This window comes from Scomber scombrus, chromosome 3 (genome assembly GCF_963691925.1).
Source record: "Scomber scombrus chromosome 3, fScoSco1.1, whole genome shotgun sequence".
NCBI classification, from domain to species: domain Eukaryota; kingdom Metazoa; phylum Chordata; class Actinopteri; order Scombriformes; family Scombridae; genus Scomber; species Scomber scombrus.
In genome coordinates, this window is record NC_084972.1 from 9,970,955 (window position 1) to 9,984,295 (window position 13,341).

The 13,341-nt window shown below is 39.7% G+C and overlaps 1 protein-coding gene across 1 annotated transcript; it reads right to left on the reverse strand.

Moving 5' to 3' along the window:
* Positions 1–9,323: 9,323 nt before the first annotated feature.
* Positions 9,324–12,303, reverse strand: LOC133977931 (potassium channel subfamily K member 9-like). Its single transcript, XM_062416231.1, has 3 exons — positions 12,021–12,303; positions 10,011–10,285; positions 9,324–9,674 (listed from the first exon to the last, which is right to left on the reverse strand). Exons 1-3 carry the CDS (start codon positions 12,301–12,303, stop codon positions 9,324–9,326), a joined length of 909 nt encoding a protein of 302 aa, XP_062272215.1.
* Positions 12,304–13,341: the final 1,038 nt, after the last annotated feature.

Below are 13,341 nucleotides of genomic sequence, written 5' to 3' on the forward strand. Positions count from 1 at the left end.
CCAAGAAATCAACATGTGTTCCTATGCTGGAATACTATGAGTTTGCTGTGTATCAGATACTTTGTTGTCATTTGATTAAAGCAAAATAATTTAAGAATATTTACCATATAAAAACTGATAAACCAAAATAGCATATGTCTTGAGCAGGGCTCCAGACTTTCAACACTGTCCCGAAAAACTATTTTAACAGCCCTGAAGTGAATGTAAACCGTCCCAAAATCAAAATGTTGCTTCTTTACTTTTATAAAGCAATCCGAGTTTGCTTGAGGTCCTCACATCACAAATTCTTTCAGTAATTGTAAATGTTCCCATGGTGAACTGTGCCTGTTCAAAACAGTTTCATATTTATGTAGCTTACTATACTGCCTGCTGCGGGCCCTGTTTTTGCTCCTGATAACCCACACAGTCTGGAAAGATTAGAGCAAGCTGAGTGCACCAATTTCTCCAGCAATCTATCCTGTGTAATTGTAGTAATAATTGTTATTAGTGTCTGTATATTTCTTAGTATTCCCCATTGTTAATTTACTTAGTTGTGAGTCAGTGATTTGTGCCTGACGAAAAATGAAGCTTTGCTCTCTACTGTGTTCACAAGTTAGAGAATGTAATTAATATTTTCCTCATTAATCTGTTATTAATCAAAGTGTTAATTTTTATGACCCAACTCGCCCGATCCGCAGATTAACCACAGCGCCTGCAGATATAACTGCAATCCATCATCACTGCTGTCCACATACAAACTATGTTTAATAAGTGTTACGGCTTAGATTATAAAAAAGACTAAATGTATGATTTAGTAGCTAATACACTCACACACAGCAGGGCAGCAATGTGTTTTGCTTAATCAGCACAACTTATTTGTGAGGTCCTGCTAGCAAGCTGTTTGTGACTGAGGGGATAGATGGACCGGGACCGCAGGAACATTTCAGGTCTTGCACGAGTAGCCAGCCAGTTACAGTTAATATAGCAACAGGATGAGAATACTTTCTCCATTGTAGTCAGTGCTGAGTTCAGTTTGTCATTTGCTAAGTGATATTTTAAAATAAATTTTAAAAATATTATATAGGATCCCATCCATCTCAGGGAAGATCTCTGTTCATCCCAAACACATTTTCTACCGTCCCTGGGGCAACTAGACACCTTTAGTCTGGAGCCCTGGTCTCAAGATTATAGTTTAGGAAACTCTTCCAAATCAGGGCCTCCAGATGAGATAATGATACAGGACCCACCTTAAGCCCTTTATCATTTCAGTTCTTTACTGGTGCATACTCAAAGCTACTAAAGGCTGAAATGTCAGCTACACCACGCACACACACGACCTTGCTGGTGTTACAGGAAGAGGAAGAAAATGTGTTTTCTTGAATTATTAGCTCATGCTCTTAAATTAGAAATTTGTGCTCTTGAATTACTACATTTTTATTATATTTTTTTTGTGCTGTGATCTTGTTAGCAAACTGAGTCTAATATTAACTGTTCTTTTATATCTGTTTGGGTCTCCACCTGCTCCTGAGGGAAATATCTGACTCTTTGAGCTTTTAAATGCTTCACTGTGTTCACCAGCTAACCACTAACTGTTTGTAATGTTGACATGGGATGTCAGACAGAACAAAACAGTGTTTAAAAGGGCAGAATCTAGTTCATTTACATTTCTCTGTCCAAAACAAAACTGCATTAAACCAAACAACTAATTTAGATTCAGGTCGTCCATGACCATTTATTCTTTATTGCATTATTAGTATGATACATAATGATATACTGTATGTTATGTGCATCTAAACGGCCAATTTAACTCAAAAGACTTTTATCTGCTGGAAGCAAGAATTTGCACAGTAAATCTAATGAAACTCCTGTCACTCGATAATGAGATATGCTGTGTGAAAAGTTAACATTTCTCCATCTGCATGTGTGGGCTCATTAGGAGGCCCAACTTTGAAACATGTCTTTGTAAACAGTATACAGTGGGGTTGCATCACCTATTCTGTAATTATTTATACTTTACATTTCTTGCATGCCAAAAAGCAGCACTTCTGGAGCTCTACCTATACAACAATGTATATTTGCATACCATCATCAGGCATCTCTCCTAACTTCACAGTCAAAACAATAGCATTCATTTCGAGGATAGAGAAATGTGTGAAGAGTAGTATGAATGAAGTAAGACTACAGGTGCTTGAATTAGCTGTACGTACCACAGCTCCCTGAGACAGCACACCTCAAAGAATCAAAGGCAAAGGAATCACGTAAGACACACAAATCAGAACAAAAGAGTTTTATCATTTGCCGCCAAACTGCCAGCATCACATCAGGAAATCACATATATTCACATACTGGCAGCCTCCTACGTGCCTTTTAAACTTTTTCAAAGCAAAGCGAGACGATTCCATTTAGAGATTTTGTAGAACAGAAAAAGGAGCAATCTACCATGTCTTCACCACCACGTATCCTCTGTTATTCTATATAACTCATTGCTGCTGCTGTTATCTAATCAGAGACTGGATTAAATAACTACTATGAAATTAACCAGTAATACATGTTCACAGGATTTCTGTTTACAAGCCAAACATGATGGACACAATAAACTGATTTTGTGATGTACAATACTTGGAAGTTTCAGAGGTGAAGCCTGAAAGAGGGAGAATCTGTGAAGTTGTGTCAAAATATGACATTTATATTTGTCCTCTTCATATCAGAAATATTCTGTTAATTGGATAAGTTGTACCTGTAATGGACACAATATACTGTAAAGAAAGCAATTATACAGAGTAATAATATACAGTTTGTTCCTATGTGAAGACAGCTGCCTGCAAGAAAGGCTGAAAATAACCTACAGGCTACATCTGCTGTTAAAGCGTCAAAGTGGGAACGATGTGTTGTATGGTACAGTATGAGTGCTGAAAACACTGACATTTTTAAATGTGTAAATGTCAAGATGGTATGTGTGATTGTGTGCGTGTGCTTCCTGCGGGTGATTTACACCGTCAGTGAGGATACGATGCATAGCTGTTAAAGGTGTGGTTAGGATATAGCCAGTGCTATAGTCAGAAATACCACAGTGTTTGCAAAATGTATATCTACTTCTGTGTGTATCCACCTCTTTTGTTTAGTTAAGCCACTCCATCCACGGCACACTTCCTTATCACATTCCATATGTTAGGATCTGATTATAACGGACAACAATTGCTGCCCCATATTTGGCTCTTTCCATCACAATTTAACGTCTGCCAAACTCATTTACTCCTGGCACCAGCGCTCCACATAGTTGCTTTGGAAAGAAAACTTGTGGTAGTTTTTCTGTTTAGTAAAAGTGAAGTAATTGATGCATTATATGCTAATCAGAAATAACAGTGTTGGTAGGATGATGTGGATGTTCACCCAGTTGGCATACCAAGCAGATGCAGATGAGTGAAAAGCTGTCTGTTTCCTGGGCAGACATTTGATGATGAATGCCAGGCGCAGCTCTGCTGATGGAAACGTCTGCTTCCTGCTCAGCAGACCAGCAAAGACACAGTCAATAGAATATTAAAATCATTATATCTGAGAATGAAAAAAAAGAAATAGAGAGTGTAGGAGGCAGGACGTGGCAGTGCGATAAACAGCTGTGATTGTTCAAAAGGAACCATTTCAGCCGACTGGAATTTCTCAGACGCTACTATGGTCAGCACTGATATTCCCAGTGCAGGTAAAATGTCTCTATTTGTAGTGTACAATGAAGCTTAACTGCTTTGACTGCATGTGCAACAGAAATAGATGATAACTGTGAGTGGCTATCATCCATTTCATTCTATATATACCTAGATAGATATATCACAGTAAATTGCATCACTTTTATTTTTTGCAGATGATTGCTTAAATGGTGAAAGTTAAAATGACTTTTCGCTTGTTTCTCTTTGTATCTATCGCCTATTTTCAACAGGCTGTTCCTAATGAGCATGACTGTACAGTATGAGGAAAAATACAGCAGTGCCACATGATATAGTGGCGATGATTTGGTATCCTGACAGTTGACAGGGAGAGAAAAGATATAAATGGAATAAAACTGAAGTGCAGTATGTTGAATTATTTAGTGCACGAGCTGTAGCAAAGATCTGCTCATTTAGGAAGATTAACAGATGTGGCAAATCACTCTGTTGTCAATCTTTTTTCAGTTTGCAGCTGAAGAATTATGAATAAATGGAGTTTCATATCTCCAACGGGAACTATTCTTTATGAGGGTCCTCTTTTCCTCTCTTCTCTGGACAGGACGTCTAAAAATAACAAAAGGATGCATTTGTTATCCTACAGCACTGGGGGCCATTGTGTTGCATTTTTCTCCCTGGCCTTATCTCACTCATTCAAATTCCGCCCCGACAGCAACCTCTGAATCGGTCTTTTCTTACAGTAGGAAACACATTTGTACAAGTTCTATGTAGAGCTGCAGATAATGAGAAAAATATGGCGCTGCTGGACAGGAGATAAGTGTGACCTACCACACACCAAGAGGCTACCAGCCATCGATTTTGTAGAATAGACAAATATCCTCGCCTCACAATGATGTATCTCTTTACTGTGCATTAAATGTTGTTCTACACTGCTGAGACTCCATTACATTCATGATAAGCTTTTGACTTAGTCCCACCTCACTTCTTATATAGACACTCTTTACAACCTGTCTACCAGAGGCACACAAAGACCCAATGAAGACACTTTCACAGAGACATTATTTTGCCACTAGCCACAGCTTCGCTTCATGGCCACATATACAGCATATTGTCGAGGGAGAATAAGGACCTCACTACCACCTCTTCTCTTCTCGCTCTCTCTTGCTCTTTCTCCCATCCCTCGCTCCATCTTCAAGCTGCTGTTTGGTAAGGAAGCCATGTGCTCAGAGATGCTGTTGTCTTGTTAAATGGTACAACTGAGGAGGAAATGAATAACAGCCAACCTTGATCATCATATGCCTCAGACAAGAAACTGAATCACTGGCAATTACTTGCCTCAAAGGCTATTCTCCTTTTATGCTGCTTTATTAGTTGGTGCTGTCGTGCCTTGTACAGCTTTACAATTTACCACAAATCACTCATTATGTGAGAAGCAACACCAATAGTCTACAGCCATGTTGGCAGCAGTCTAAGCTGTATTAACAACTGTACTTTTAGCTAAATGCTAACATCAGAATGCTAAAATGCTCAGTGACAATGCTAACATGCTACCGTTTAACTGGTTTAATGTTTTCTGTGTTCACACTCTGAGTTTAGCGTGTTAGCATGCTAACATTTGCTAAATAGCACTAAACAGAGTGCAGCCGAAGTTGACGGTAACGTCATTAATTTTGCAGGTTTTGGTTCATAAACGAAAGTATTTGACAAATACAGCACAGTCAAATGTTTAGACACACCTTCCCATTGTCTTGAATGAGAAAGTGTCCAAACTTTTGGTGCTGTACATTTTTAACAGATGATGGTGCTAGATGAGAAATTAAGGTTTAATCAGACTTATTAGAATTTATTGTCTAGGAGTTTTTCATAGCAAAACATGCAATAGTTGTTGAGATATCTCACTCTATCTGTACCACAGTGAACTGACCAACCGACAAACCCACACTGGCACCCCAAATTGTCCATTTGACTCAAAGCTGTTGCCTGTAAAACACTTTCTATTACAGCAGGACATGAGTTCAGTCGATCATTTTGCATTAAAATGTAAAGAGGAGGGATGTTTGACACTGTCAGCAAGTTCAAACACTTACTAAGCCACTAAATGAGACTACTGGAAAGCTTAGGTCTACTAGCTTTGGTGATGTGGGCATTAAGAGCAAACACAGAACTGTATTATTCTTGCTGGCCATTTTACTTGGATATGTTTTGGTTTCTGCCATCAGATTTTGGTGTCTCTGTTACAGAGATGTGGGCCTGTTGATTAAAGGGTACTTAAAACTCTCCTTTATGACTTAATTTAAAACTGCAATTAATCAAACAGGGTGATCTTTCTGACAAAAAAATGTCAGAGAGACACTGTGTCAAACACAGCGTCTAATTGAAGGAGACAACCACAGAGTAAAAACAGCCTTTTCACACTGTTCGACACAAGCAGCAAATTGGCTGGAAATTAAAACTAATGAGCAATTACCCTGCCACTGAACTTCTAAATGTCTGTTTTCTCAATGCTCTCTGACTGATTCCTAATTTCTACTTATTTAATCAATCTGAATAAATATGACACTTGTTTTTAGTGCATTAATCTCTCATTGTGTTCACTGTGAGTCACAGAGAAATGCACGTCTGCATTCTGTTGTGCATCCAAGAAAATAACTCCTAATCTCCCAGCTCCCCTTGAAAGACTGTGAATACAGTGTACACAGATAAACATATTTATCCAAAATCAAAACATCATAAATGCTTTATTTGCATGCAGCTTCTATTACAAACCTCCTGCCCATATTTCTGCCACATTAAAGCTATTTACCCTTTAGGAAGAGCCTAGTTGCACTCTGCTTGAACTGAAGGCTTGTTTCCGATTTAATCTTTTATCCCCTACCCTGCCTCTGCACATGAAAGACCGCTCAACACGGGACAGTAATGACTTAACAGAGTGTGTTCACAAAGAGAAATATCTAACAGTGTAATCAATTATTCACCCCCTCTCTCAGTCCTGGACAACTATGGTACATCAGAGAATGAGCATGTGTACTTTGCTTTGATGATTTAAGTCAATGCTGTAATCAATGTACGCTGGGGTAAATAAAAGGTTACAGTTGTTTTTTAATGAACTAAAGCATTGTGGTGTTAGCATTAACATTTTGAATCACAAGTTTATAAGTTAGCAGTCATTTTCTCTCCAACAGAGCTGAGCGTAATGTACAGTAACCTCAATTTTGGCTGTTTAAAGAAGCTGCATAAGGACTCATTTTTTTTAAACTACAAATAAATGAAATAAATTGACTTTCCACAGAACTCCATTTTCATAAATGTGAACAGATGTGAAAATGTGAGCATATGCACAAGAGTGTCCATGGAAACGAGATTCACCTGAGGTACTCTGCAGTCAGAAATATCTATATTTTTAAGAAGATCACTGTCACCACCTGCAGCTCAATACCTGTAATGACATCAATGATATGCCCAGAAATGACTACATTACCTTTCTTATCATCTTCATAGAAAATAGCCCAATGGATTGTGGCTCACTGAGCGACACAAAAAACTTGAAAAAGAGTTCTAGCTGGGTGCCCCTCTTCAGCACGGTAATGCGTGAGGTAACACAGGAAGGCAGGAAATCATACAAAGGTCTTTGTAAAGGAGTAAAAGCTAATCATGCTGCATGTCCTATTCATTTTATACTATCATTTGCCTTTCCTGCGTCGTGGTATTCAATCAGCGGTGTGTGCAGATAGTATTGAGGAGGCATGTGAGGCATCCTAACAGAATAAAGTGAAGCACTGTCTGCAATATTAATGGGGTAATTATGCAAATTAGATGCCAGCCTTCATCACTCACAAAACTGTGATGTTGTTATGCCACATAGACATGAGGCTCATTGTTCAGACCTCTCCTTTCTGCTGGTTCACTAATATCTCTCTAAATCTGATACATGTCTGTACGCTTGACTGAAAAGGTTGTGCTCACTTATCAAATCTTTCTATTCCTGCAGAAGTAATCTGCCTCATAATTCAGGGTGTCAGAGGAAAACTATTTTCTACTGACATCCTTTAATATCAAATACAATTCTGATGGTGCACAAAGTATTGACAAAGTTTAAGCAGGTTGGTCTCCTGTGCTGTTAAGGTCTAACATACATGGAGAATAGTTGTATTTATGTTAGTGTCATTCTTAAGACTCATTGTAACGGAAAAAAAGAAAAAAGAAAACTTTACCATGCCAGGATCTCAGCAGATATGACTCCTTGAGTTGCAGAGGCACAGAACTCAGCATTAGTTTTTCATGGATTAATGCTGCTCCCTAGTGTTAGAAAATGGGAACAAGGAGAAATTAAATGCAAGTCACTGTTCCAATTAGAGGCTCCCGATAATAATATAAAGTAATGCAAAACTCCAGTTGACCTTTCACAGGGAGGTCAAAGTGCAAGTCAGTTACAGATTACTCAAATATTAACAAGAGAACATAAAAATTGTAAATTTAAATGAAGTCATCTTGGGAAGGTGACTTTTTCTGATTCAAAGTTAGCTACAGAGCTGCAGAGGCATTTCTCTGTGGTGTTCAGCAGGGTGGGTGTTTGCCTTGCATGAATATAGCTCCTATCCTGCACACAGTTATGAGTACTAAAGTCACATAAGGTGAAAATTGTCTCTGATTTCACTGCTAGGATAAAAGCTAGTACGATTGCCGGAACTGAGGTCAAGAATTTGAGAACAGCTGCTCTCATTTTGTCATTTCCTGCTGTTCAATAGTAGAAAAAGTAGAAAAAGACATACATATAAACCATTTTTAAACATCATTATACAGATCAGGTTACTATAAAAACATGCTTCTCATTTTTCATGATTAATTTGGCCTTTAGATTAAACAATAAAAAAAATGATTAAACATAGCATTTCAATATTCAGTAAGCAGGAATGAAGACCCTTCCTTTTTAGGGTTAAACATTAAAATCTAACACACAAAAGAAGGCAGGCGATCAAACACTGATTTGGAAAATTTTCTAATCGCCACTATTATAGTACATCTGCTCATATTTCATTCTTTTCTGACACACTCGTTCATCACAGAGGACACGGCCTGGAAATGAGTTTTGACTGGATGCTGACTTCAGACAATCACTGCTCACTGTACTGTATGTGTTCATCTGCAGTTTTCCACTGCACTAAGCGCAGGGGATAGAAACGTTACCTAGGGAACCAGCCAGAGCGACGGACTGTACGTTCCTATTAGAAGACACCAATGATTACTGAGTGGAAATAACTGAGGGTCACAGGTGACGACGCTGCAGAACGTCTGACACCTTAAATATTCACCCAGATAATTCCCACCTCTCTCAGTCACATGTCAGAGCTTGCTGGTCATACTCTTCCTTTAGATAGCTTGTGTAAAATATGCATTTGGACAGTGATTGTGAGATTTCACATACTTTAATTGTTTGTTTGTTTGTTTGTTTTGACATTTTCTCAGTTTAGTAATCACTTGTAATGTAGAAAAATAACATTATAAACTATATATGATTTTTATGATATGCTACATTTTATCTGATTACAAGCAATGCTACATTCATGACTAGGAAAGCACAGAGCAATTTGTTCCACCACACAGAAATTTAGAGGGCTCTATCTCTTTTGTGTGTGTAAAAAAAGTCCAAAATAAAGCCCATTTTGACTTGTAGGTCAAAAGCTCAGAGAATTACAATGACTTTCTCCTGGTGTGAAGACTGTTCTTGCCCAGGCAGAGAGTTGCACTGCTGGGTGAAGCCTGTGACGACACGGTGCAGGAGCTGCATGAGGCCTGGTCTATCCTGTAGGAGATGGAGTTGTAAAAGACAGGGTTGCTGTGGCCACCTTCCTGGTCACAGTGAGATGAAGATGGACTATCGTCAATGTCCTGGTCACTGCACATGCAGGAGAGCAATGCTTTGAACCTGCTGGTTTCAGGGAGCTTGGGGTGCTCTTCCTGCTCGGATATAACAAGCCTGCGCTCCTCTACAGGAGAGGGGAGGAGGTTGATACAGCTAGTGCCCCCCTCCATGGGTAGGCTCAGGTTGCACCGGCTGCTGTGACCGTCCTCATCGTTTTTATATTCCACGTCCAAAGTTTCTGCCTCCCTGTCCTCCTGAGTGTCCTTAGGCTCTGTACTCTGCTCCTCTCCCTGTACTTCAGGCCTTCCATCAGGCTCCTCAGCACTAACAGTGAGGAACCTGAGGACAACCAGGTTAAGAAAAGCTCCAATGACTGTCAGCCCAACCAGGATGTACATGAAGCAGAAAGCCACATACGGGGGTCGCTTCTGGAGTGCATCTTTCTTCTGTAGGGCCACAAAATCCCCAAAGCCGATGGTGGTGAGCGTGATGAAGCAGAAGTAGTAGGAGTTGAAGAAGGTCCAGCCCTCAAAGTGAGAGAAGGCTGCAGCTCCGATACACAGTGTGCTCATGCAGGACAGCAGACCCACCAGGACCATGTTCCCCATGGACACATCTGTCTTCTGTAAGCCCAGGCCCTGCTTGGCTCTGCGGAGGAGGTAGTGGACGAAAGTGTTGATCCTCTCACCCAGGCTCTGGAACATGACCAGTGTCAGAGGAATGCCCATGACAGCGTAAAACATACAGAAGGCCTTGCCAGCGTCAGTGCGTGGAGCAGCGTGGCCATAACCTACAGAATCAGGTCACATAATGTAAAGGACTATTATTTTATGTCTATAGAGACTCTCAGTCAGCAAGATATACCACTGCTGTACACACTGCAAGGCTAGGATACTCACACGTCACCAAGTGAAGAACCAAGACAAGTCTCTTGCTCTGAGTTTTAAATTACTTTTATACTTATACTTATACAGAATTAATACAACTACATCCTTTTCTGTCTAATTTCACTGTTTATGTGGTTAAACTTCACCAAATATGCAGCTCTGCAGCTTTTTTATCCTCTTTTAATTTTTTTCTTCTGGTTTTCCAGCTGCTCATTTTCTCTATGGTGGAGCTGTTGTCATCAACTCACAAATGTAGCTGTTTCCAGAAAATGCTGTGATGGACCTGCTGTAAGGTACCTGCCCAGGACCATGCAGCACACATGCTACTGTAGCTTGTTAGAAACTAGCAGTTAAAGAATGTTTACTTTCCTCAGGAGTTGATCAAAGACTAGGAGAGGAAATACTGGACTCCACATAAATGGCAATGTTGTTCCGTGTCTACTGGAAATGAAAGCAGACAACTGGAGCCTAACACATTAGCAATAAAAGGTTTATGAGTTGTGGATTTTGTGGTGGTTGTTTGCAGCTAAGCTGGTTTTAATGTTGTTTTTTGCTCTCTAATGGCTATAAATTGATTTATGCAGCTTTAAAAAAATTGTAAGGTGGGTATGTTGGTAAACTACAGATAGACTGCACAGGTAGCTTTATTATAAAAAAAAAATTTGAAAATTCTGCTTGTAAATGATTAAAATCAGATGGAAAACATGAAACTGTTGATGGCAGAAACAGAACAAAGAATAAACCTAAATCAGTCTTTTCTCTTCACCCTCCAACCCTCCTTTGTTGTGATGCACTCATTACTTCTTGCTTGTGGTGGGTAATGTTGTTGCAGGCCATGCTGAGTCTGAGCTCAAATATATACAGTTAAAATGTCTAATGATTTTGATCCAGCATCTTGTATTGTGTTGCTGCTGCTGGGCCAAACACAATTGTTGTATTGGGTCAATTTTAGCCAAATATTACAAAAGACACGTCTGCTGCTGTTTTGTGTTCCCGCAAATTATGCAAGGTTATATGTAAAATAGAAAATATAAACATTTATGAGATACTCCACTCTAAATCTATCAGTTGATGAATGACTCATGTTCACAAGTGTGACAGGTTTGTGTATGAGGATTAAGATGGGAGCAGTGAAAAATGATGACAAACCTCACATAGATGGATATGAATGGGGAGCAATTAAGTGGATTATACTACATCACAAATTGGGAGATGTTTCTGGATTTTTAATCGTTTTTACCCAGAGTGAAAACTGGTCACTGTGGGAATTCTGTGTAAGTGTTGTGAATTTTTCTGGTCCTTCGTTGTAACTTTCTGCAGTACAACCTTACAGATGATGATGATTTACAATGGCAACATAGATTTGTGGTGGAGTATCTCTTTAAGTAATTACCAATAGTGGCAGTCATTAGGTGTTTATTGTTGCTATTTGGTGGTAACCTATTTCATTAAATGACAGTCACCAACGTCAGTCCTGCAGTAGCCTATATGTGTTCACAGTGTCTTACACTGTTCACAGCCTTGTGTGGCTTTACAGTTTTACCTGTTCCTCTCCTTTTTACCTAAGACAGAAAAACACACAACTGTTTTCCTTGTGTTTTTAGATAACAAGAGCCTTTGTGTAAAGTATCTACTTGCCAATTGTGGTGATAACAGTGATGGCAAAATAAAACGAGCCGGCGAACTTCCACTGTCTGCCTGCACGGTGCGGCTCCGACTGAAGGACCACTCTCTCAATCTCCCTGTAGTCATCCTCCGCGAAGCCGTACTTCATCTTCAGCTCCGTCAGTTTCTGCTCCAGCGTCTTTTTTCTTGAACTCTCACTTTCCGACTCTAGTGTGCCAAAGACGGCGGCTCCTATGAGCAGGTAGAAAACCATGGAGAGGATGAGTGAGAGGGTCCTGATGTTCTGCGTCTTCATCCTCAACTCCGGAGTGCGCGCGGAGCGCAGGGAGGGAGGGTGCTGCTGCTGCTCACAGGGACACACGCACAGGATACACGGGAGCATCCTCATGGGCTCCATTCATCTTGAGAGGGTTGATGTATTGAGGTCCCTTTGGTCTGCTAGGATTAAACCATAAACCTACATGGGTTGAAATTGTAGCCTGCTGTATGGAGCATGTCTACAAGTTATCTGAGCTCAGCTGGCAACACCATAGCTTTCCACAGGATATTAGTCTAGCCTCTTTAATGGTGCTAGCATGGCCTCATTTACAGCACCTTGAAAGTGTCTTTGTAAGTATCAGGTGTACTCAGTCACATGCATTCACTTTGAGTCATTAAAGCTCCCCTGACTCAAAAATGTGTTTTTCTGATTATTGCACATCACTTCATGCACTTCACTCTGCAGAATGATGTGTAGACTACTGTATATGCAGTTTGATACTAGACTCTGCTAAAGAAGGAAAGTTTATCTTTCCCATTTAAATCAGAGTTGCTTGAGAGACATTACCACTAGTTTGGAAGCAATCATGGTTCAATGTGCAACAGGTGTGACGTGGAAGCTGCACCTCCAGTGAAAATACACCGAGAATGGACTTTGGGGGATTTGTCTTAAAACTAAGGGGATTTGTTATATAATTATTTGCTGACGGCATACAGAAATATATTAAAAGAAATCATTTAGGGTTGGCCCTCATACTAAAACAAATCAATTAAACCGGTACAAACAGAAGTTGAGTGGTTTGTCATCATAGATTCAAATTGACCACGGGTTAGTTTTAATTTTTAGAGTGCTTTGTAAAGAGTCCCAGGTGCTGAGCATGGAAACAAAAAGCAGATCTTCCGAGCTCTGTATAAACTTGAGGGACTCGAAGGACTTGCAGTGAAAGCCATTCTTTAGACTGAGTATGAAGTGCTCCAGAGGACCAATCAAGCATAGATGTGATATAAGATGGTAGTTTCCAAATTAAGGCAATAAAGTAGATAAAAAAATACTTATGCATATCACGACCACCCA